This window comes from Oncorhynchus nerka, linkage group LG1 (genome assembly GCF_034236695.1).
Source record: "Oncorhynchus nerka isolate Pitt River linkage group LG1, Oner_Uvic_2.0, whole genome shotgun sequence".
NCBI lineage: Eukaryota > Metazoa > Chordata > Actinopteri > Salmoniformes > Salmonidae > Oncorhynchus > Oncorhynchus nerka.
In genome coordinates, this window is record NC_088396.1 from 56,178,652 (window position 1) to 56,205,573 (window position 26,922).

Genomic DNA, 26,922 nt, shown 5'->3' on the forward strand with positions numbered 1-26,922 from the left:
CAAGAGAGCGAGAGTTGCACCCCCTTCTGAAAAAACCTACACTCGATCCCTCCTATGTCAACAACTACAGACCAGTATCCCTTCTTTCTTTTCTCTCCAAAACTCTTGAACGTGCCGTCCTTGGCCAGCTCTCCCGCTATCTCTCTCAGAATGACCTTCTTGATCCAAATCAGTCAGGTTTCAAGACTAGTCATTCAACTGAGACTGCTCTTCTCTGTATCACGGAGGCGCTCCGCACTGCTAAAGCTAACTCTCTCTCCTCTGCTCTCATCCTTCTAGACCTATCGGCTGCCTTCGATACTGTGAACCATCAGATCCTCCTCTCCACCCTCTCCGAGTTGGGCATCTCCGGCGCGGCCCACGCTTGGATTGCGTCCTACCTGACAGGTCGCTCCTACCAGGTGGCGTGGCGAGAATCCGTCTCCACACCACGTGCTCTCACCACTGGTGTCCCCCAGGGCTCTGTTCTAGGCCCTCTCCTATTCTCGCTATACACCAAGTCACTTGGCTCTGTCATAACCTCACATGGTCTCTCCTATCATTGCTATGCAGACGACACACAATTAATCTTCTCCTTTCCCCCTTCTGATGATCAGGTGGCGAATCGCATCTCTGCATGTCTGGCAGACATATCAGTGTGGATGACGGATCACCACCTCAAGCTGAACCTCGGCAAGACGGAGCTGCTCTTCCTCCCGGGGAAGGACTGCCCGTTCCATGATCTCGCCATCACGGTTGACAACTCCATTGTGTCCTCCTCCCAGAGCGCTAAGAAACTTGGCGTGATCCTGGACAACACCCTGTCGTTCTCAACTAACATCAAGGCGGTGGCCCGTTCCTGTAGGTTCATGCTCTACAACATCCGCAGAGTACGACCCTGCCTCACACAGGAAGCGGCGCAGGTCCTAATCCAGGCACTCGTCATCTCCCGTCTGGATTACTGCAACTCGCTGTTGGCTGGGCTCCCTGCCTGTGCCATTAAACCCCTACAACTCATCCAGAACGCCGCAGCCCCTCTGGTGTTCAACCTTCCCAAGTTCTCTCACGTCACCCCGCTCCTCCGCTCTCTCCACTGGCTTCCAGTTGAAGCTCGCTTCCGCTACAAGACCATGGTGCTTGCCTACGGAGCTGTGAGGGGAACGGCACCTCAGTACCTCCAGGCTCTGATCAGGCCCTACACCCAAACAAGGGCACTGCGTTCATCCACCTCTGGCCTGCTCGCCTCCCTACCACTGAGGAAGTACAGTTCCCGCTCAGCCCAGTCAAAACTGTTCGCTGCTCTGGCCCCCCAATGGTGGAACAAACTCCCTCACGACGCCAGGACAGCTTCACCTCTTCACCTCTTCACCTCTCTGCAGCACTTCACCAATCAGCGTCACCTGGCACCGTCCCTACGGTGAAGCATGGTGGTGGCAGCATCATGCTGTGGTGATGTAGAATGGAACAAAGTACAGAGAGATCCTTAATGAAAACCTGCTCCAGAATGCTCCAGAAGGTTCACCTTCCAACAGGACAACGACCCTAAGCACACAGCCAAGACAACGCAGGAGTGGCTTTGGGACAAGTCTCTGAATGTCTTTGAGTGGCCCAACCAGAGCCCGGACATGAACCTGATCGAACATCTCTAGAGTCTTGAAAATAGCTGTGCAGTGATGCTCCCTATCCAACCTGACAGAGCTTGAGAGGATCTGCAGAGAAGAATGGGAGAAACTCCCCAAAATACAGATTTGCCAAGCGTGTAGCGTCATACCCAAGAAGACTCAAGGCTGTAATCGCTGCCAAATGTGCTTCAACAAAGTACTGAGTAAAGGGTCTGAATGTTTATATAAATGTTATATTTCAGTATTTTTTATTTATTTGCAAAAATTTCTAAAAACCTGTTTTTGCTTTGTTATTATGGGGTATTGTGATGTCATTATGGGCTTTTTTGTGATGTCATTATGGGGTATTGTGATGTCATTATGGGGTATTGTGTTTAGATTGATGAGGGGAATTTTTTTTTTTTTTTAAATCCATTTCAGAATAAGGCTCTAATGTAACAAAATGTGTAAAAAGTCAAGGGGTCTAAATACTTTCCAAATGCAAATTTAAACTGTTCTGGTAAACTACATAATGTGAAATAATGTGTACATTTAAACTGTTCTGGTGAACTACATAATGTGAAATAATGTGTACATTTAAACTGTTCTGGTAAACTACGGTAAACTTCATAATGTTAAAGGTGACATGAAGAACGTGCTCTGCTTTACCTCCACCACGGTCTATTTATTGCCTTACTTCTCTGATCCTACCTCATTTGCACACACTGTATATAGACTTTTTCTACTGTATTATTGACTGTATGTTTGTTTATTCCATGTGTAACTCTGTTTGTGTCGCTGCTTTGCTTTATCTTGGCCAAGTCGCAGTTGTAAATGAGAACTTGTTCTCAACTGGCCGACCTGGTTTAAATAAAGGTGAAATAAAAAATGAAAATAATTCATGTTGACTCCAGGAATTAACTTAAAAAGCAGATACAAATATTAAAATGTATTGAAAAACTTCAGATAAATAGTTTCAACGATATTGAAAAAACATCCCGTTTCCAAATGCCCCGGTATATATGGTATACCGCCCAAGCCTAGTGTGTGTGTCTCCGTATTTAACTTACTGTAGGACCCCCAGGAAGGCCAACAGGCCCAGGTCAGGCTGTTTGTTGAGCCTCAGGACACAGTCCCAGTACACCTCCTCCTCTCTCTCCTTGTCCAGGGCATACAGGGTGAACAGAGGAGGGTACAGCCTGGGCAGCAGGACTGGTAGTAGGAGAGTGGAGCTACTCACCACCAAGCTACCATAAAGGACAGGAGGTAGAGATACACAACGCAGACAGACACGCAGACAGACAGACACGCAGACAGACAGACAGGCAGGCAGACAGGCAGGCAGAGACAGACAGACAGACAGACAGACAGTGGAAGGGAGGGATTCACACAGAGGAAGGGGACTAATTATATTATATTAATATACAGAAGTAAAAAGTATGAATACAGGAAGCTCATCTGACCAAGGCAGACTCATCTGACCAAGGCAGACTCATCTGACCAAGGCAGACTCAACTGACCAAGGCAGACTCAACTGACCAAGGCAGACTCAACTGACCAAGGCAGACTCAACTGACCAAGGCAGACTCATCTGACCAAGGCAGACTCATCTGACCAAGGCAGACTCATCTGACCAAGGCAGACTCATCTGACCAAGGCAGACTCAACTGACCAAGGCAGACTCATCTGACCAAGGCAGACTCATCTGACCAAGGCAGACTCAACTGACCAAGGCAGACTCATCTGACCAAGGCAGACTCATCTGACCAAGGCAGACTCAACTGACCAAGGCAGACTCATCTGACCAAGGCAGACTCATCTGACCAAGGCAGACTCAACTGACCAAGGCAGACTCATCTGACCAAGGCAGACTCATCTGACCAAGACAGACTCATCTGTCTGACCAAGACAGACTGATCTGACCAAGACAGACTCATCTGTCTGACCAAGACAGACTCATCTGTCTGACCAAGACAGACTCATCTGTCTGACCAAGACAGACTCATCTGTCTGACCAAGGCAGACTCATCTGTCTGACCAAGGCAGACTCATCTGACTCATCTGACCAAGGCAGACTCATCTGACCAAGGCAGACTCAACTGACCAAGGCAGACTGATCTGACCAAGACAGACTCATCTGTCTGACCAAGACAGACTCATCTGTCTGACCAAGACAGACTCATCTGTCTGACCACCAAGACAGACTCATCTGTCTGACCAAGAGACTGATCTGTCTGACCAAGACAGACTGATCTGTCTGACCAAGACAGACTGATCTGTCTGACCCTGATCTGTCTGACCAAGACAGACTGATCTGTCTGACCAAGACAGACTGATCTGACCAAGACAGACTGATCTGACCAAGGCAGACTCATCTGACCAAGGCAGACTCATCTGACCAAGGCAGACTCATCTGACCAAGGCAGACTGATCTGACCAAGGCAGACTGATCTGACCAAGACAGACTGATCTGACCAAGACAGACTGATCTGACCAAGACAGACTCATCTGACCAAGGCAGACTCAACTGACCAAGGCAGACTCATCTGACCAAGGCAGACTCATCTGACCAAGGCAGACTCAACTGACCAAGGCAGACTCATCTGACCAAGGCAGACTCATCTGACCAAGGCAGACTCAACTGACCAAGGCAGACTCATCTGACCAAGGCAGACTCATCTGACCAGAGGATGAGGTGAGACAGACAGACTCATCTGTCCTGGACAACAAGACAGACTGATCTGACCAAGACAGACTCATCTGTCTGACCAAGACAGACTCATCTGTCTGACCAAGACAGACTCATCTGTCTGTCATCTGTCTGAAACCTGGACAAGACAGACTCATCTGTCTGACCAAGGCAGACTCATCTGTCTGAGGGGAGACAAGGCAGACTCATGAGGACTCATCTGACCAAGGCAGACTCATCTGACCAAGGCAGACTCAAACTGACCAAGGCAGACTGATCTGACCAAGACAGACTCATCTGTCTGACCAAGACAGACTCATCTGTCTGAAACCAACACAGACTCATCTGTCTGACCAAACCAAGACAGACTCATCTGGATGACCAAGAGACTGACTGTCTGACCAAGACAGACTGATCTGAAACTGACCAAGACAGACTGATCTGTCTGACCCTGAGACAGAAACCTGGACTGTCTGACCAAGACAGACTGATCTGTCTGGACCAAGACAGGACTGAGGGGATCAGAAACCTGACCAAGACAGACTGATCTGACCAAGGCAGACCTGAACAGAGAGAGGATCATCTGACCAGGAGGCAGACTCATCTGACCAAGGCAGACTCATCTGACCAAGGCAGACTGATCTGACCAAGGCAGACTGATCTGACCAAGACAGACTGATCTGACCAAGACAGAAACCTGGATCTGACCAAGACAGGACTGATCTGACCAAGACAGACTCCTATTCTAGCCAGTCACATGGTGTTTGATGGAACTTTGATGGTCCAAAATATTATTCAACTGTGTGACAATAAACACTAACAAAGCCATGCACTATATACAGTAATATAAACGTCTATCATATTTGCAGATTGCAGTACCATGACTGGGACTGTAGAGGGCGTATCAACCTGTATAAAGTATAAAGTGTAGACTCACCCTTGCTGGTCTGTTTCTGAGGATCCTTTGGGGTCAGGGTGAATAAAACCTCCCTCACAGGGAGGTCAGGGAACAGAAACCTGGACAACACAGAGAGGATGAGGTGAGACAGAAACCTGGACAACACCGAGAGGATGAGGTGAGACAGAAACCTGAAACCTGGACAACACAGAGAGGATGAGGGAGACAGAAACCTGGACAACACAGAGAGGATGAGGGAGACAGAAACCTGGACAACACCGAGAGGATGAGGTGAGACAGAAACCTGGACAACAGAGACAGGATGAGGGAGACAGAAACCTGGACAACAGAGAGAGGATGAGGGGAGACAGAAACCTGGACAACACCGAGAGGATGAGGTGAGACAGAAACCTGGACAACAGAGAGAGGATGAGGGGAGACAGAAACCTGGACAACAGAGAGAGGATGAGGGGAGACAGAAACCTGAACAACAGAGAGAGGATGAGGGGAGACAGAAACCTGAACAACAGAGAGAGGATGAGGGGAGACAGAAATTTGGACAACAGAGAGAGGATGAGGGGAGACAGAAATCTGGACAACAGAGAGGATGAGGTGAGACAGAAACCTGGACAACAGAGAGGATGAGGGGAGACAGAAACCTGGACAACAGAGAGGATCAGGTGAGACAGAAACCTGGACAACAGAGAGGATGAGGGGAGACAGAAACAACCTGAACAACAGAGAGAGGATTAGGGGAGACAGAAACCTGGACAACAGAGAGAGGATGAGGGGAGACAGAAATTTGGACAACAGAGAGAGGATGAGGGGAGACAGAAATCTGGACAACAGAGAGAGGATGAGGGGAGACAGAAACCTGGACAACAGAGAGAGGATGAGGGGAGACAGAAACCTGGACAACACAGAGAGGATGAGGTGAGACAGAAACCTGGACAACAGAGAGGATGAGGTGAGACAGAAACCTGGACAACAGAGAGGATGAGGGGAGAACATGTCACTCAGGTGTTGTGGAACATATCCCTGTAATTAGACAACAGGTGTGAGGGAATCTTTGGACATCAGAGAGAGGATGAGGGGAGACCTGTACCAGTGGAGGGGAGACATCCTGGACATCTAGTGTCCCTGTACCTGTAGTATCTCTACATCTAGTGTCCTGTACCTGTAGTATCTCTACATCTAGTGTCCTGTACCTGTAGTATCTCTACATCTAGTGTGAGGAGACTGTACCTGTAGTATCTCTACATCTAGTGTACTGTGACCTGTAACCTGTATCTCTACATCTAGTGTCCTGTACCTGTAGTATCTCTACATCTAGTGTCCTGTACCTGTACCTGTAGTATCTCTACATCTAGTGTCCTGTACCTGTAGTATCTCTGTCTAGTGTATCTGGACCTACATCTAGTGTCCTGTACCTGTAGTATCTCTACATCTAGTGTCCTGTACCTGTAGTATCTCTACATCTAGTGTCCTGTACCTGTAGTATATCTCTACATCTAGTGTCCTGTACCTGTAGTATCTCTACATCTAGTGTACTGTACCTGTAGTATCTGGACATCTAGTGTACCTGTACCTGTAGTATCTCTACATCTAGTGTCCTGTACCTGTAGTAGTATCTCTACATCTAGTGTCCTGTACCTGTAGTATCTCTACATCTAGTGTCCTGTACCTGTAGTATCTCTACATCTAGTGTACTGTACCTGTAGTATCTCTACATCTAGTGTACTGTACCTGTACCTCTAGTATCATCTAGTGTCCTGTACCTGTAGTATCTCTACATCTAGTGTCCTGTACCTGTAGTCTCTACATCCTGTAGTATCTCTACATCTACATCTAGTGTCCTGTACCTGTAGTATCTCTACATCTAGTGTACCTGTACCTGTGTCCTGTACCTGTAGTATCTCTACATCTAGTGTCCTGTACCTGTACCTGTACCCTGTATATCTCTACATCTAGTGTCCTGTACCTGTAGTATCTCTACATCTAGTGTCCTGTACCTGTAGTATCTCTACATCTAGTGTCCTGTACCTGTAGTATCTCTACATCTAGTGTACTGTACCTGTAGTATCTCTGTATCTAGTGTCCTGTACCTGTAGTATCTCTACATCTAGTGTCCTGTACCTGTAGTATCTCTACATCTAGTGTCCTGTACCTGTAGTATCTCTACATCTAGTGTCCTGTACCTGTAGTATCTCTACATCTACATCTAGTGTCCTGTACCTGTAGTGTACATCTGTACCTGTAGTATCTCTACATCTAGTGTCCTGTACCTGTAGTATCTCTACATCTAGTGTCCTGTACCTGTAGTATCTCTACATCTAGTGTCCTGTACCTGTAGTATCTCTACATCTAGTGTCCTGTACCTGTAGTATCTCTACATCTAGTGTCCTGTACCTGTAGTATCTCTACATCTAGTGTACTGTACCTGTAGTATCTCTACATCTAGTGTCCTGTACCTGTACATCTCTACATCTAGTGTACTGTACCTGTAGTATCTCTACATCTAGTGTCTGTACCTGTACTCTACATCTAGTGTCCTGTACCTGTAGTATCTCTACATCTAGTGTACCTGTACCTGTAGTATCTCTACATCTAGTGTCCTGTACCTGTAGTATACCTAGTGTCCTGTACCTGTAGTATCTCTACATCTAGTGTCCTGTACCTGTAGTATCTCTACATCTAGTGTCCTGTACCTGTAGTATCTCTACATCTAGTGTCCTGTACCTGTAGTATCTCTACATCTAGTGTCCTGTACCTGTAGTATCTCTACATCTAGTGTCCTGTACCTGTAGTATCTCTACATCTAGTGTCCTGTACTGTACCTGTAGTATCCTGTAGTATCTCATCTAGTGTCCTGTACCTGTAGTATCTCTACATCTAGTGTCCTGTACCTGTAGTATCTCTACATCTAGTGTCCTGTACCTGTAGTATCTCTACATCTAGTGTCCTGTACCTGTAGTATCTCTACATCTAGTGTCCTGTACCTGTAGTATCTCTACATCTAGTGTACTGTACCTGTAGTATCTCTACATCTAGTGTCCTGTACCTGTAGTATCTCTACATCTAGTGTCCTGTACCTGTAGTATCTCTACATCTAGTGTCCTGTACCTGTAGTATCTCTACATCTAGTGTCCTGTACCTGTAGTATCTCTACATCTAGTGTCCTGTACCTGTAGTATCTCTACATCTAGTGTCCTGTACCTGTAGTATCTCTACATCTAGTGTCCTGTACCTGTAGTATCTCTACATCTAGTGTCCTGTACCTGTAGTATCTCTACATCTAGTGTCCTGTACCTGTAGTATCTCTACATCTAGTGTCCTGTACCTGTAGTATCTCTACATCTAGTGTCCTGTACCTGTAGTATCTCTACATGTACTAGTGTCTAGTGTCCTGTACCTGTAGTATCTCTACATCTAGTGTCCTGTACCTGTAGTATCTGTGTACTGTACCTGTAGTATCTCTACATCTAGTGTCCTGTACCTGTAGTATCTCTACATCTAGTGTCCTGTACCTGTAGTATCTCTACATCTAGTGTACTGTACCTGTAGTATCTCTACATCTAGTGTACTGTACCTGTAGTATCTCTACATCTAGTGTCCTGTACCTGTAGTATCTCTACATCTAGTGTCCTGTACCTGTAGTATCTCTCTAGTGTCCTGTACCTCTCTAGTGTCCTGTACCTGTAGTATCTCTACATCTAGTGTCCTGTACCTGTAGTATCTCTACATCTAGTGTCCTGTACCTGTAGTATCTCTACATCTAGTGTCCTGTACCTGTACCTGTGTCCTGTACCTGTAGTATCTCTACATCTAGTGTCCTGTACCTGTAGTATCTCTACATCTAGTGTCCTGTACCTGTAGTATCTCTACATGTACTGTACCTGTGTATCTCTACATCTAGTGTCCTGTACCTGTAGTATCTCTACATCTAGTGTCCTGTACCTGTAGTATCTCTACATCTAGTGTCCTGTACCTGTAGTATCTCTACATCTAGTGTCCTGTACCTGTAGTATCTCTACATCTAGTGTCCCTGTACCTGTAGTATCTCTGGATCTAGTGTACTGTACCTGTAGTATCTCTACATCTAGTGTCCTGTACCTGTACCTGTAGTATCCTGTCTAGTGTCCTGTACCTGTAGTATCTCTACATCTAGTGTCCTGTACCTGTAGTATCTCTACATCTAGTGTCCTGTACCTGTAGTATCTCTACATCTAGTGTCTGTACCTGTAGTATCTCTACATCTAGTGTCCTGTACCTGTAGTATCTCTACATCTAGTGTACCTGTGTCCTGTACCTGTAGTATCTCTATCATCTAGTGTATCCTGTGTCCTGTACCTGTAGTATCTCTACATCTAGTGTCCTGTACCTGTAGTATCTCTACATCTAGTGTCCTGTACCTGTAGTATCTCTACATCTAGTGTCCTGTACCTGTATCTCTACATCTAGTGTCCTGTACCTGTAGTATCTCTACATCTAGTGTCCTGTATCTCTCTAGTGTCCTGTATCTAGTGTCCTGTACCTGTAGTATCTCTACATCTAGTGTCCTGTACCTGTAGTATCTCTACATCTAGTGTCCTGTACCTGTAGTATCTCTACATCTAGTGTCCTGTACCTGTAGTATCTCTACATCTAGTGTCCTGTACCTGTAGTATCTCTACATCTAGTGTCCTGTACCTGTAGTATCTCTACATCTAGTGTCCTGTACCTGTAGTATCTCTACATCTAGTGTCCTGTACCTGTAGTATCTCTAGTGTCCTGTACCTGTACATCTATCTCTACATCTAGTGTCCTGTACCTGTAGTATCTCTACATCTAGTGTCCTGTACCTGTAGTATCTCTACATCTAGTGTCCTGTACCTGTAGTATCTCTACATCTAGTGTCCTGTACCTGTAGTATCTCTACATCTAGTGTCCTGTACCTGTAGTATCTCTACATCTAGTGTCCTGTACCTGTAGTATCTCTACATCTAGTGTCCTGTACCTGTAGTATCTCTCTACATCTAGTGTCCTGTACCTGTAGTATCTCTACATCTAGTGTCCTGTACCTGTAGTATCTGTACCTGTAGTATCTCTACATCTAGTGTCCTGTACCTGTAGTATCTCTGTACCTGTACATCTAGTGTCCTGTACCTGTAGTATCTCTACATCTAGTGTCCTGTACCTGTAGTATCTCTACATCTAGTGTCCTGTACCTGTAGTATCTCTACATCTAGTGTCCTGTACCTGTAGTATCTCTATCATCTAGTGTCCTGTACCTGTAGTATCTCTACATCTAGTGTCCTGTACCCTGTAGTATCTCTACATCTAGTGTCCTGTACCTGTAGTATCTCTACATCTAGTGTCCTGTACCTGTAGTATCTCTACATCTAGTGTCCTGTACCTGTAGTATCTCTACATCTAGTGTCCTGTACCTGTGTCCTGTACCTGTAGTATTCTCTACATCTAGTGTCCTGTACCTGTAGTATCTCTACATCTAGTGTCCTGTACCTGTAGTATCTCTCATCTAGTGTACATGTACCTGTAGTATCTCTACATCTAGTGTCCTGTAGTATCTCTGTGTCCTGTATGTAGTATCTCTACATCTAGTGTCCTGTACCTGTAGTATCTCTACATCTAGTGTCCTGTACCTGTAGTATCTCTACATCTAGTGTCCTGTACCTGTAGTATCTCTACATCTAGTGTCCTGTACCTGTAGTATCTCTACATCTAGTGTCCTGTACCTGTAGTATCTCTACATCTAGTGTCCTGTACCTGTAGTATCTCTACATCTAGTGTCCTGTACCTGTAGTATCTCTACATCTAGTGTCCTGTACCTGTACCTCTCTACATCTATCTCTGTACCTCTATCTCTGTCCTGTACCTGTAGTATCTCTACATCTAGTGTCCTGTACCTGTAGTATCTCTACATCTAGTGTCCTGTACCTGTAGTACATCTAGTGTCCTGTACCTGTGTCCTGTAGTATCTCTGTACCTGTATATCTCTACATCTAGTGTCCTGTACCTGTAGTATCTCTACATCTAGTGTCCTGTACCTGTAGTATCTCTACATCTAGTGTCCTGTACCTGTAGTATCTCTACATCTAGTGTCCTGTACCTGTAGTATCTCTACATCTAGTGTCCTGTACCTGTAGTATCTCTACATCTAGTGTCCTGTACCTGTAGTATCTCTAGTGTCCTGTATCTACATCTAGTGTCCTGTACCTGTAGTATCTCTACATCTAGTCTAGTCCTGTACCTGTAGTATCTCCATCTAGTGTCCTGTACCTGTAGTATCTCTACATCTAGTGTCCTGTACCTGTAGTATCTCTCTAGTGTCATCTAGTGTCCTGTACCTGTAGTATCTCTACATCTAGTGTCCTGTACCTGTAGTATCTCTACATCTAGTGTCCTGTACCTGTAGTATCTCTACATCTAGTGTCCTGTACCTGTAGTATCTCTCTACATCTAGTGTCCTGTACCTGTAGTATCTCTACATCTAGTGTCCTGTACCTGTAGTATCTCTAGTGTCCTGTACCTAGTATCTCTACATCTAGTGTCCTGTACCTGTAGTATCTCTACATCTAGTGTCCTGTACCTGTAGTATCTCTACATCTAGTGTCCTGTACCTGTAGTATCTCTACATCTAGTGTACTGTACCTGTACCTGTAGTATCTCTACATCTAGTGTACCTGTAGTATCTCTACATCTAGTGTACCTACTCTACATCTAGTGTCCTGTACCTGTACCTGTAGTATCTCTACATCTAGTGTCCTGTACCTGTACCTGTAGTATCTCTACATCTAGTGTCCTGTACCTGTAGTATCTCTACATCTAGTGTCCTGTACCTGTAGTATCTCTACATCTAGTGTCCTGTACCTGTAGTATCTCTACATCTAGTGTCCTGTACCTGTAGTATCTCTACATCTAGTGTCCTGTACCTGTAGTATCTCTACATCTAGTGTCCTGTACCTGTAGTATCTCTACATCTAGTGTCCTGTACCTGTAGTATCTCTACATCTAGTGTCCTGTACCTGTAGTATCTCTACATCTAGTGTCCTGTACCTGTAGTATCTCTATCTATCTAGTGTATCTCTACTGTACCTGTAGTATCTCTACATCTAGTGTACTGTACCTGTAGTATCTCTACATCTAGTGTACTGTACCTGTAGTATCTCTACATCTAGTGTACTGTACCTGTAGTATCTCTACATCTAGTGTACTGTACCTGTACCTGTAGTATCTCTACATCTAGTGTCCTGTACCTGTACCTGTAGTATCTCTACATCTAGTGTCCTGTACCTGTAGTATCTCTACATCTAGTGTCCTGTACCTGTAGTATCTCTACATCTAGTGTCCTGTGTATCTCTGTGTCCTGTACCTGTAGTATCTCTACATCTAGTGTCCTGTACCTGTAGTATCTCTACATCTAGTGTCCTGTACCTGTAGTATCTCTACATCTAGTGTCCTGTACCTGTAGTATCTCTACATCTAGTGTCCTGTACCTGTAGTATCTCTACATCTAGTGTCCTGTACCTGTAGTATCTCTACATCTAGTGTCCTGTACCTGTAGTATCTCTAGTCTAGTGTCCTGTACTGTAGTATCATCTAGTGTCCTGTACCTGTAGTATCTCTACATCTAGTGTCCTGTACCTGTAGTATCTCTACATCTAGTGTCCTGTACCTGTAGTATCTCTACATCTAGTGTCCTGTACCTGTAGTATCTCTACATCTAGTGTCCTGTACCTGTAGTATCTCTACATCTAGTGTCCTGTACCTGTAGTATCTCTACATCTAGTGTCCTGTACCTGTAGTATCTCTACATCTAGTGTCCTGTACCTGTAGTATCTCTACATCTAGTGTCCTGTACCTGTAGTATCTCTACATCTAGTGTCCTGTACCTGTAGTATCTCTACATCTAGTGTCCTGTACCTGTAGTATCTCTACATCTAGTGTCCTGTACCTCTAGTATCTCTACATCTAGTGTCCTGTACCTGTAGTATCTCTACATCTAGTGTCCTGTACCTGTAGTATCTCTACATCTAGTGTCCTGTACCTGTAGTATCTCTACATCTAGTGTCCTGTACCTGTAGTATCTCTACATCTAGTGTCCTGTAGTATCTCTACATCTAGTGTCCTGTACCTGTAGTATCTCTAGTGTCCTGTACCTGTAGTATCTCTACATCTAGTGTCCTGTACCTGTACTCTACATCTAGTGTCCTGTACCTGTAGTACATCATCCTGTATCTAGTGTCCTGTACCTGTAGTATCTCTACATCTAGTGTCCTGTACCTGTAGTATCTCTACATCTAGTGTCCTGTACCTGTATCTCCTCTAGTACCTGTAGTATCTACATCTAGTGTCCTGTACCTGTAGTATCTCTACATCTAGTGTCCTGTACCTGTAGTATCTCTACATCTAGTGTCCTGTACCTGTAGTATCTCTACATCTAGTGTCCTGTACCTAGTGTCTGTGTCCTGTACCTGTAGTATCTCTACATCTAGTGTCCTGTACCTGTAGTATCTCTACATCTAGTGTCCTGTACCTGTAGTATCTCTACATCTAGTGTCCTGTACCTGTAGTATCTCTACATCTAGTGTCCTGTACCTGTAGTATCTCTACATCTAGTGTCCTGTACCTGTAGTATCTCTAGTGTCATCTAGTGTACTGTACCTGTAGTATCTCTGTCTAGTGTCCTGTACCTGTAGTATCTCTACATCTAGTGTCCTGTACCTGTAGTATCTCTACATCTAGTGTACCTGTAGTATCTCTACATCTAGTGTCCTGTATACCTGTATCTCTACATCTAGTGTCCTGTACCTGTAGTATGTACCTGTAGTATCTCTACATCTAGTGTCCTGTACCTGTAGTATCTCTACATCTAGTGTCCTGTACCTGTAGTATCTCTACATCTAGTGTCCTGTACCTGTAGTATCTCTACATCTAGTGTCCTGTACCTGTAGTATCTCTACATCTAGTGTACTGTACCTGTACCTGTAGTATCTCTACATCTAGTGTCCTGTACCTGTAGTATCTCTACATCTAGTGTCCTGTACCTGTAGTATCTCTACATCTAGTGTCCTGTACCTGTAGTATCTCTACATCTAGTGTCCTGTACCTGTAGTATCTCTACATCTAGTGTCCTGTACCTGTACCTCTCTACATCTAGTGTCCTGTACCTGTAGTATCTCTACATCTAGTGTCCTGTACCTGTAGTATCTCTACATCTAGTGTCCTGTACCTGTAGTATCTCTACATCTAGTGTCCTGTACCTGTAGTATCTCTACATCTAGTGTCCTGTACCTGTAGTATCTCTACATCTAGTGTCCTGTACCTGTAGTACCTCTAGTGTCCTGTACCTGTATCTCTACATCTAGTGTCCTGTACCTGTAGTATCTCTACATCTAGTGTCCTGTACCTGTAGTATCTCTACATCTAGTGTCCTGTACCTGTAGTATCTCTACATCTAGTGTCCTGTACCTGTAGTATCTCTACATCTAGTGTCCTGTACCTGTAGTATCTCTACATCTAGTGTCCTGTACCTGTAGTATCTCTACATCTAGTGTCCTGTACCTGTCTAGTATCTCTACATCTAGTGTCCTGTACCTGTAGTATCTCTACATCTAGTGTCCTGTCCTGTACCTACATCTAGTGTCCTGTACCTGTAGTATCTCTACATCTAGTGTCCTGTACCTGTACCTGTATCTCTCTACATCTAGTGTCCTGTACCTGTAGTATCTCTACATCTAGTGTCCTGTACCTGTAGTATCTGTAGTATCTCTACATCTAGTGTCCTGTACCTGTAGTATCTCTACATCTAGTGTCCTGTACCTGTAGTATCTCTACATCTAGTGTCCTGTACCTGTAGTATCTCTACATCTAGTGTCCTGTACCTGTAGTATCTCTACATCTAGTGTCCTGTACCTGTAGTATCTCTACATCTAGTGTCCTGTACCTGTAGTATCTCTGTCTAGTGTCTCTATCTCTACATCTAGTGTCCTGTACCTGTAGTATCTCTACATCTAGTGTCCTGTACCTGTAGTATCTCTACATCTAGTGTCCTGTACTGTACCTGTAGTGTATATCTCTACATCTAGTGTCCTGTACCTGTATATCTCTACATCTAGTGTCCTGTACCTGTAGTATCTCTACATCTAGTGTCCTGTACCTGTAGTATCTCTACATCTAGTGTCCTGTACCTGTAGTATCTCTACATCTAGTGTCCTGTACCTGTAGTATCTCTACATCTAGTGTCCTGTACCTGTAGTATCTCTACATCTAGTGTCCTGTGTCCTGTACCTCTACATCTAGTGTCCTGTACCTGTAGTATCTACATCTAGTGTCCTGTATCCTCCTGTACCTGTATCTCTACATCTAGTGTCCTGTACCTGTAGTATCTCTACATCTAGTGTCCTGTACCTGTAGTATCTGTCCTGTACCTGTAGTATCTCTACATCTAGTGTCCTGTACCTGTGTGTCCTGTACCTGTAGTATCTCTACATCTAGTGTCCTGTACCTCTACATCTAGTGTCCTGTACCTGTAGTATCTCTACATCTAGTGTCCTGTACCTGTAGTATCTCTACATCTAGTGTCCTGTACCTGTAGTATCTCTACATCTAGTGTCCTGTACCTGTAGTATCTCTACATCTAGTGTCCTGTACCTGTAGTATCTCTACATCTAGTGTCCTGTACCTGTAGTATCTCTACATCTAGTGTCCTGTACCTGTAGTATCTCTACATCTAGTGTCCTGTACCTGTAGTATCTCTACATCTAGTGTCCTGTACCTGTAGTATCTCTACATCTAGTGTCCTGTACCTGTATCATCTAGTGTCCTGTACCTGTAGTATCTCTACATCTAGTGTCCTGTACCTGTAGTATCTCTACATCTAGTGTCCTGTACCTGTGTATCTCTACATCTAGTGTCCTGTACCTGTAGTATCTCTACATCTAGTGTCCTGTACCTGTAGTATCTCTACATCTAGTGTCCTGTACCTGTAGTATCTCATCTAGTGTCCTGTACCTGTAGTATCTCTACATCTAGTGTCCTGTACCTGTAGTATCTCTACATCTAGTGTCCTGTACCTGTAGTATCTCTACATCTAGTGTCCTGTACCTGTAGTATCTCTACATCTAGTGTCCTGTACCTGTAGTATCTCTACATCTAGTGTCCTGTACCTGTAGTATCTCTACATCTAGTGTCCTGTACCTGTAGTATCTCTACATCTAGTGTCCTGTACCTGTGTCCTCTAGTGTCCTGTACCTGTAGTATCTCTACATCTAGTGTCCTGTACCTGTAGTATCTCTACATCTAGTGTCCTGTACCTGTAGTATCTCTACTATCTGTAGTGTCCTGTCTACCTGTAGTATATCTCTACATCTAGTGTCCTGTACCTGTAGTATCTCTACATCTAGTGTCCTGTACCTGTAGTATCTCTACATCTAGTGTCCTGTACCTGTAGTATCTCTACATCTAGTGTCCTGTACCTGTAGTATCTCTACATCTAGTGTCCTGTACCTGTAGTATCTCTACATCTAGTGTATCTCCTGTACCTGTAGTATCTCTACATCTAGTGTCCTGTACCTGTAGTATCTCTACATCTAGTGTCCTCTACATCTAGTGTCCTGTACCTGTAGTATCTCTACATCTAGTGTCCTGTACCTGTAGTATCTCTACATCTAGTGTCCTGTACCTGTAGTATCTCTACATCTAGTGTCCTGTACCCTGTAGTATCTCTACATCTAGTGTCCTGTACCTGTAGTATCTCTACATCTAGTGTCCTGTACCTGTAGTATCCTGTGTCCTGTACCTGTGTCCTGTATCTCTACATCTAGTGTCCTGTACCTGTAGTATCTCTACATCTAGTGTCCTGTACCTGTACTCTGTGTCCTGTAGTATCTCTACATCTAGTGTACTGTATCTCTGTACCTGTATATCTCTACATCTAGTGTCCTGTACCTGTAGTATCTCTACATCTATGTCTAGTGTAGTATCCTGTACCTGTAGTATCTCTACATCTAGTGTCCTGTACCTGTAGTATCTCTACATCTAGTGTCCTGTACCTGTAGTATCTCTACATCTAGTGTCCTGTACCTGTAGTATCTCTACATCTAGTGTCCTGTACCTGTAGTATCTCTACATCTAGTGTCCTGTACCTGTAGTATCTCTACATCTAGTGTGTCCTGTACCTGTAGTATCTCTACATCTAGTGTCCTGTACCTGTAGTATCTCTACATCTAGTGTCCTGTACCTGTAGTGTGTCCTGTACCTGTAGTATCTCTACATCTAGTGTCCTGTACCTGTAGTATCTCTACATCTAGTGTCCTGTACCTGTAGTATCTCTGTCTAGTGTCCTGTACCTGTAGTATCTCTACATCTAGTGTCCTGTACCTGTAGTATCTCTACATCTAGTGTCCTGTACCTGTAGTATCTCTACATCTAGTGTCATCTAGTGTATCTCTACCTGTGTCCTGTACCTGTATCTCTACATCTAGTGTCCTGTACCTGTAGTATCTCTACATCTAGTGTCCTGTACCTGTAGTATCTCTACATCTAGTGTCCTGTACCTGTAGTATCTCTACATCTAGTGTCCTGTACCTGTAGTATCTCTACATCTAGTGTCCTGTACCTGTAGTATCTCTACATCTAGTGTCCTGTACCTGTAGTATCTCTACATCTAGTGTCCTGTACCTGTACCTGTATCTCTACATCTAGTGTCCTGTACCTGTAGTATCTCTACATCTAGTGTCTGTACCTGTGTATCTCTGTCTAGTGTCCTGTACCTGTAGTATCTCTACATCTAGTGTCCTGTACCTGTAGTATCTCTACATCTAGTGTCCTGTACCTGTAGTATCTCTACATCTAGTGTCCTGTACCTGTAGTATCTCTACATCTAGTGTCCTGTACCTGTAGTATCTCTGTGTCCTGTACCTGTAGTATCTCTACATCTAGTGTCCTGTACCTGTAGTATCTCTACATCTAGTGTCCTGTACCTGTAGTATCTCTACATCTAGTGTCCTGTACCTGTAGTATCTCTACATCCTGTACCTGTCTCTCTACATCTAGTGTCCTGTGTATCTCTGTGTCCTGTACCTGTAGTATCTCTACATCTAGTGTCCTGTACCTGTAGTATCTCTACATCTAGTGTCCTGTACCTGTAGTATCTCTACATCTAGTGTCCTGTACCTGTAGTATCTCTACATCTGTCCTGTACCTGTGTATCCTGTCTACCTGTAGTATCTCTACATCTAGTGTCCCTGTACCTGTAGTATCTCTACATCTAGTGTCCTGTACCTGTAGTATCTCTACATCTAGTGTCCTGTACCTGTAGTATCTCTACATCTAGTGTCCTGTACCTGTAGTATCTCTACATCTAGTGTCCTGTACCTGTAGTATCTCTACATCTAGTGTCCTGTACCTGTAGTATCTCTACATCTAGTGTCCTGTACCTGTAGTATCTCTACATCTAGTGTCCTGTACCTGTATCTCTACCTGTGTATCTCTACATCTAGTCCTGTGTAGTATCTCTACATCTAGTGTCCTGTACCTGTAGTATCTCTACATCTAGTGTCCTGTAGTGTATCTCTACTCTAGTGTCCTGTACTGTAGTATCTCTACATCTAGTGTCCTGTACCTGTAGTATCTCTACATCTAGTGTCCTGTACCTGTAGTATCTCTACATCTAGTGTCCTGTACCTGTAGTATCTCTACATCTAGTGTCCTGTACCTGTAGTATCTCTACATCTAGTGTCCTGTATCTGTAGTATCTCTACATCTAGTGTCCTGTACCTGTAGTATCTCTACATCTAGTGTCCTGTACCTGTAGTATCTCTACATCTAGTGTCCTGTACCTGTAGTATCTCTACATCTAGTGTCCTGTACCTGTAGTATCTCTACATCTAGTGTCCTGTACCTGTATATCTCTACATCTAGTGTCCTGTACCTGTAGTATCTCTACATCTAGTGTCCTGTACCTGTAGTATCTCTACATCTAGTGTCCTGTACCTGTATATCTCTACATCTAGTGTCCTGTCCTGTGTATCCTGTGTCCTGTACCTGTAGTATCTCTACATCTAGTGTCCTGTACCTGTAGTATCTCTACATCTAGTGTCCTGTACCTGTAGTATCTCTACATCTAGTGTCCTGTACCTGTAGTATCTCTACATCTAGTGTCCTGTACCTGTAGTATCTCTACATCTAGTGTCCTGTACCTGTAGTATCTCTACATCTAGTGTCCTGTACCTGTAGTATCTCTACATCTAGTGTCCTGTACCTGTAGTATCTCTACATCTAGTGTCCTGTACCTGTAGTATCTCTACATCTAGTGTCCTGTACCTGTAGTATCTCTACATCTAGTGTCCTGTACCTGTAGTATCTCTACATCTAGTGTCCTGTACCTGTATCTCTACATCTAGTGTCCTGTACCTAGTATCTCTACATCTAGTGTCCTGTACCTGTAGTATCTCTACATCTAGTGTCCTGTACCTGTAGTATCTCTACATCTAGTGTCCTGTACCTGTAGTATCTCTACATCTAGTGTCCTGTACCTGTAGTATCTCTACATCTAGTGTCCTGTACCTGTAGTATCTCTACATCTAGTGTCCTGTACCTGTAGTAGTATCTCTACATCTAGTGTCCTGTACCTGTAGTATCTCTACATCTAGTGTCCTGTCTGTAGTATCCTGTACCTGTACCTGTATATCTCTACATCTAGTGTCCTGTACCTGTAGTATCTCTACATCTAGTGTCCTGTACCTGTAGTATCTCTACATCTAGTGTCCTGTACCTGTAGTATCTCTACATCTAGTGTCCTGTACCTGTAGTATCTCTACATCTAGTGTCCTGTACTGTGGTATCTCTACATCTAGTGTCCTGTACCTGTAGTATCTCTCTACATCTAGTGTCCTCTAGTGTCCTGTAGTATCTCTACATCTAGTGTATCTGTACCTGTAGTATCTCTACATCTAGTGTCCTGTACCTGTAGTATCTCTACATCTAGTGTCCTGTACCTGTAGTATCTCTACATCTAGTGTCCTGTACCTGTAGTATCTCTACATCTAGTGTCCTGTACCTGTATCTAGTGTCCTGTATCTCTACATCTAGTGTCCTGTACCTGTAGTATCTCTACATCTAGTGTCCTGTACCTGTAGTATCTCTACATCTAGTGTCCTGTACCTGTAGTATCTCTACATCTAGTGTCCTGTACCTGTACCTGTATCTATGTCTGTACCTGTAGTACATCTATCTAGTGTCCTGTACCTGTAGTATCTCTACATCTAGTGTACTGTACCTGTAGTATCTCTACATCTAGTGTCCTGTACCTGTAGTATCTCTACATCTAGTGTACTGTACCTGTAGTATCTCTACATCTAGTGTCCTGTACCTGTAGTATCTCTACATCTAGTGTACCTGTACCTGTAGTATCTCTACATCTAGTGTCTAGTGTATCTGTACATCTAGTGTCCTGTACCTGTAGTATCTCTACATCTAGTGTCCTGTACCTGTAGTATCTCTACATCTAGTGTCCTGTACCTGTATATCTCTACATCTAGTGTCCTGTACCTGTAGTATCTCTACATCTAGTGTCCTGTACCTGTACCTGTACCTGTATATCTCTACATCTAGTGTCCTGTACCTGTAGTATCTCTACATCTAGTGTCCTGTACCTGTAGTATCTCTACATCTAGTGTCCTGTACCTGTAGTATCTCTACATCTAGTGTCCTGTACCTGTAGTATCTCTACATCTAGTGTCCTGTACCTGTAGTATCTCTACATCTAGTGTCCTGTACCTGTAGTATCTCTACATCTAGTGTCCTGTACCTGTAGTATCTCTACATCTAGTGTCCTGTACCTGTAGTATCCTGTGTCCTGTATCTCTACATCTAGTGTCCCTGTACCTGTGTAGTATGTAGTATCTCTACATCTAGTGTCCTGTACCTGTAGTATCTCTACATCTAGTGTCCTGTACCTGTAGTATCTCTACATCTAGTGTCCTGTACCTGTGTATCTCTACATCTAGTGTCCTGTACCTGTATATCTCTACATCTAGTGTCCTGTACCTGTACCTGTATCTCTACATCTAGTATCTCTACATCTAGTGTCCTGTACCTGTAGTATCTCTACATCTAGTGTCCTGTACCTGTAGTATCTCTACATCTAGTGTCCTGTACCTGTAGTATCTCTACATCTAGTGTCCTGTACCTATATCTACATCTAGTGTCCTGTACCTGTAGTATCTCTACATCTAGTGTCCTGTACCTGTAGTATCTCTACATCTAGTGTCCTGTACCTGTAGTATCTCTACATCTAGTGTCCTGTACCTGTAGTATCTCTACATCTAGTGTCCTGTACCTGTCTAGTATCTCTATCATCTAGTGTCCTGTACCTGTAGTATCTCTACATCTAGTGTCCTGTACCTGTAGTATCTCTACATCTAGTGTCCTGTACCTGTAGTATCTCTACATCTAGTGTCCTGTACCTGTAGTATCTACATCTAGTGTCCTGTACCTGTAGTATCTCTACATCTAGTGTCCTGTACCTGTAGTATCTCTACATCTAGTGTCCTGTACCTGTAGTATCTGTACCTGTGTCCTGTACCTGTAGTATCTCTACATCTAGTGTACTGTACCTGTAGTATCCTCTAGTGTATGTACCTCTACATCTAGTGTACTGTACCTGTACCTGTATATCTCTACATCTAGTGTCCTGTACCTGTAGTATCTCTACATCTAGTGTACCTGTACCTGTGTCCTGTAGTATCTCTACATCTAGTGTCCTGTACCTGTAGTATCTCTACATCTAGTGTCCTGTACCTGTAGTATCTCTACATCTAGTGTCCTGTACCTGTAGTATCTCTACATCTAGTGTCCTGTACCTGTAGTATCTCTACATCTAGTGTCCTGTACCTGTAGTATCTCTACATCTAGTGTCCTGTACCTGTAGTATCTCTACATCTAGTGTCCTGTACCTGTAGTATCTCTACATCTAGTGTCCTGTACCTGTAGTATCTCTACATCTAGTGTCCTGTACCTGTAGTATCTCTACATCTAGTGTCCCTGTACCTGTGTCCTGTATCTCTACATCTAGTGTCCTGTACCTGTAGTATCTCTACATCTAGTGTCCTGTACCTGTAGTATCTCTACATCTAGTGTCCTGTACCTGTAGTATCTCTCTCTACATCTCTAGTGTCCTGTACCTGTAGTATCTCTACATCTAGTGTCCTGTACCTGTACCTGTATCTCTACATCTAGTGTCCTGTACCTGTAGTATCTCTACATCTAGTGTCCTGTACCTGTAGTATCTCTACATCTAGTGTCCTGTACCTGTAGTATCTCTACATCTAGTGTCCTGTACCTGTAGTATCTCTACATCTAGTGTCCTGTACCTGTAGTATCTCTACATCTAGTGTCCTGTACCATCTAGTGTCCTGTATCTCTACATCTAGTGTCCTGTACCTGTAGTATCTCTACATCTAGTGTCCTGTACCTGTAGTATCTCTACATCTAGTGTCCTGTACCTGTAGTATCTCTACATCTAGTGTCCTGTACCTGTAGTATCTCTACATCTAGTGTACTGTACCTGTAGTATCTCTACATCTAGTGTCCTGTACCTGTAGTATCTCTACATCTAGTGTCCTGTACCTGTAGTATCTCTACATCTAGTGTCCTGTACCTGTATCTCTGTACCTGTAGTATCTCTACATCTAGTGTCCTGTACCTGTAGTATCTCTACATCTAGTGTCCTGTACCTGTAGTATCTCTACATCTAGTGTCCTGTACCTGTAGTATCTCTACATCTAGTGTCCTGTACCTGTAGTATCTCTACATCTAGTGTGTACCTGTATCTCTACATCTAGTGTCCTGTACCTGTATCTATCTCTACATCTAGTGTCCTGTACCTGTAGTATCTCTACATCTAGTGTCCTGTACCTGTAGTATCTCTACATCTAGTGTCCTGTACCTGTCTACATCTAGTGTCCTGTACCTGTAGTATCTCTACATCTAGTGTCCTGTACCTACATCTAGTGTACCTGTAGTATCTCTACATCTAGTGTCCTGTACCTGTAGTATCTCTACATCTAGTGTCCTGTACCTGTAGTATCTCTACATCTAGTGTCCTGTACCTGTAGTATCTCTACATCTAGTGTCCTGTACCTGTAGTATCTCTACATCTAGTGTCCTGTACCTGTACTCTCTAGTGTCCTGTACCTGTAGTATCTCTACATCTAGTGTCCTGTACCTGTATCCTGTATATCTCTACATCTAGTGTCCTGTACCTCCTGTGTCCTGTACCTGTAGTATCTCTACATCTAGTGTACCTGTACCTGTACCTGTCTAGTGTCCTGTATCTCTACATCTAGTGTCCTGTACCTGTAGTATCTCTACATCTAGTGTCCTGTACCTGTAGTATCTCTACATCTAGTGTCCTGTACCTGTAGTATCTCTACATCTAGTGTCCTGTACCTGTAGTATCTCTACATCTAGTGTCCTGTATCTCTACATCTAGTGTCCTGTACCTCTAGTGTCCTGTACCTGTACCTGTAGTATCTCTACATCTAGTGTCCTGTACCTGTAGTATCTCTACATCTAGTGTCCTGTACCTGTAGTATCTCTACATCTAGTGTCCTGTACCTGTAGTATCTCTACATCTAGTGTCCTGTACCTGTAGTATCTCTACATCTAGTGTCCTGTACCTGTAGTATCTCTACATCTAGTGTCCTGTACCTGTAGTATCTCTCTAGTGTCATCCTGTAGTATCTCTACATCTAGTGTCCTGTACCTGTAGTATCTCTACATCTAGTGTCCTGTACCTGTAGTATCTCTACATCTAGTGTCCTGTACCTGTAGTATCTCTACATCTAGTGTCCTGTACCTGTAGTATCTCTACATCTAGTGTCCTGTACCTGTAGTATCTCTACATCTAGTGTCCTGTACCTGTACTCTGTGTCCTGTACCTGTAGTATCTCTACATCTAGTGTCCTGTACCTGTAGTATCTCTACATCTAGTGTCCTGTACCTGTAGTATCTCTCTAGTGTCATCTAGTGTCCTGTACCTGTAGTATCTCTACATCTAGTGTCCTGTACCTGTAGTATCTCTGTGTCCTGTACCTGTAGTATCTCTACATCTAGTGTATCTAGTGTATCTCTGCACATCTAGTGTACTGTACCTGTACCTGTAGTATCTCTACATCTAGTGTACTGTACCTGTAGTATCTCTACATCTAGTGTCCTGTACCTGTACCTGTAGTATCTCTACATCTAGTGTCCTGTACCTGTAGTATCTCTACATCTAGTGTCCTGTACCTGTAGTATCTCTACATCTAGTGTACTGTACCTGTATCTCCATCTAGTGTCCTGTACCTGTAGTATCTCTACATCTAGTGTCCTGTACCTGTAGTATCTCTACATCTAGTGTACTGTACCTGTACCTGTAGTATCTCTACATCTAGTGTCCTGTACCTGTAGTATCTCTACATCTAGTGTCCTGTACCTGTACCTGTAGTATCTCTACATCTAGTGTACTGTACCTGTAGTATCTCTACATCTAGTGTCCTGTACCTGTAGTATCTCTACATCTAGTGTCCTGTACCTGTAGTATCTCTACATCTAGTGTCCTGTACCTGTAGTATCTCTACATCTAGTGTACTGTACCTGTAGTATCTCTACATCTAGTGTCCTGTACCTGTAGTATCTCTACATCTAGTGTCCTGTACCTGTAGTATCTCTACATCTAGTGTCCTGTACCTGTAGTATCTCTACATCTAGTGTCCTGTACCTGTAGTATCTCTACATCTAGTGTCCTGTACCTGTACCTGTAGTATCTCTACATCTAGTGTACTGTACCTGTAGTATCTCTACATCTAGTGTCCTGTACCTGTAGTATCTCTACATCTAGTGTCCTGTACCTGTAGTATCTCTACATCTAGTGTCCTGTACCTGTAGTATCTCTACATCTAGTGTCCTGTACCTGTACCTGTAGTATCTCTACATCTAGTGTCCTGTACCTGTAGTATCTCTACATCTAGTGTCCTGTACCTGTACCTGTAGTATCTCTACATCTAGTGTCCTGTACCTGTAGTATCTCTACATCTAGTGTCCTGTACCTGTAGTATCTCTACATCTAGTGTCCTGTACCTGTAGTATCTCTACATCTAGTGTACTGTACCTGTAGTATCTCTATCTATGTCCTGTACCTGTGTATCTCTACATCTAGTGTCCTGTACCTGTAGTATCTCTACATCTAGTGTCCTGTACCTGTAGTATCTCTACATCTAGTGTCCTGTACCTGTAGTATATCTCTACATCTAGTGTCCTGTACCTGTAGTATCTCTACATCTAGTACTGTCCTGTACCTGTAGTCCTGTACCTGTAGTATCTCTACATCTAGTGTCCTGTACCTGTAGTATCTCTACATCTAGTGTCCTGTACCTGTAGTATCTCTACATCTAGTGTCCTGTACCTGTAGTATCTCTACATCTAGTGTCCTGTACCTGTAGTATCTCTACATCTAGTGTCCTGTACCTGTAGTATCTCATCTAGTGTCTGTACCTGTAGTATCTCTACATCTAGTGTCCTGTACCTGTAGTATCTCTACATCTAGTGTCCTGTACCTGTAGTATCTCTACATCTAGTGTCCTGTACCTGTAGTATCTCTACATCTAGTGTCCTGTACCTGTAGTATCTCTACATCTAGTGTCCTGTACCTGTAGTATCTCTACATCTAGTGTCCTGTACCTGTAGTATCTCTACATCTAGTGTCCTGTACCTGTAGTATCTCTACATCTAGTGTCCTGTACCTGTAGTATCTCTACATCTAGTGTCCTGTACCTGTACCTGTATATCTCTACATCTAGTGTCCTGTACCTGTATCTCTACATCTAGTGTATATCTCTACATCTAGTGTCCTGTACCTGTAGTATCTCTACATCTAGTGTCCTGTACCTGTAGTATCTCTACATCTAGTGTACCTGTACCTGTATCTCTACATAGTGTCTCCTGTAGTATCATCTAGTGTCCTGTACCTGTACCTGTCTAGTGTCCTGTACCTGTATCTCTACATCTAGTGTCCTGTACCTGTAGTATCTCTACATCTAGTGTCCTGTACCTGTAGTATCTCTACATCTAGTGTCCTGTACCTGTAGTATCTCTACATCTAGTGTCCTGTACCTGTACCTGTAGTATCTCTACATCTAGTGTCCTGTACCTGTAGTATCTCTACATCTAGTGTCCTGTACCTGTAGTATCTCTACATCTAGTGTCCTGTACCTGTAGTATCTCTACATCTATCTCTACATCTAGTGTCCTGTACCTGTAGTATCTCTACATCTAGTGTCCTGTACCTGTAGTATCTCTACATCTAGTGTCCTGTACCTGTAGTATCTCTACATCTAGTGTCCTGTACCTGTAGTATCTCTACATCTAGTGTCCTGTACCTGTACCTGTAGTATCTCTACATCTAGTGTCCTGTACCTGTAGTATATCTCTACATCTAGTGTCCTGTACCTGTAGTATCTAGTGTCTCTAGTATCTCTACATCTAGTGTACCTGTACCTGTCTAGTATCTGTAGTATCTCTACATCTAGTGTCCTGTACCTGTAGTATCTCTACATCTAGTGTACTGTACCTGTAGTATCTCCTCTAGTACCTGTAGTATCTCTACATCTAGTGTCCTGTACCTGTACCTGTGTCCTGTACCTGTATATCTCTACATCTAGTGTCCTGTACCTGTAGTATCTCTACATCTAGTGTCCTGTACCTGTAGTATC

At 43.6% G+C, this 26,922-nt stretch overlaps 1 protein-coding gene across 1 annotated transcript in view; it reads right to left on the bottom strand.

The window, feature by feature from the left end:
• als2a (alsin Rho guanine nucleotide exchange factor ALS2 a) overlaps nucleotides 1–26,922 on the bottom strand; it is a 152,316-nt gene that overhangs the window by 14,866 nt on the left and 110,528 nt on the right. The window contains 3 exon segments of the mRNA XM_065019687.1: nucleotides 2,651–2,827; nucleotides 5,207–5,264; nucleotides 5,267–5,286. Coding sequence (XP_064875759.1) covers nucleotides 2,651–2,827; nucleotides 5,207–5,264; nucleotides 5,267–5,286 — 255 coding nt within the window.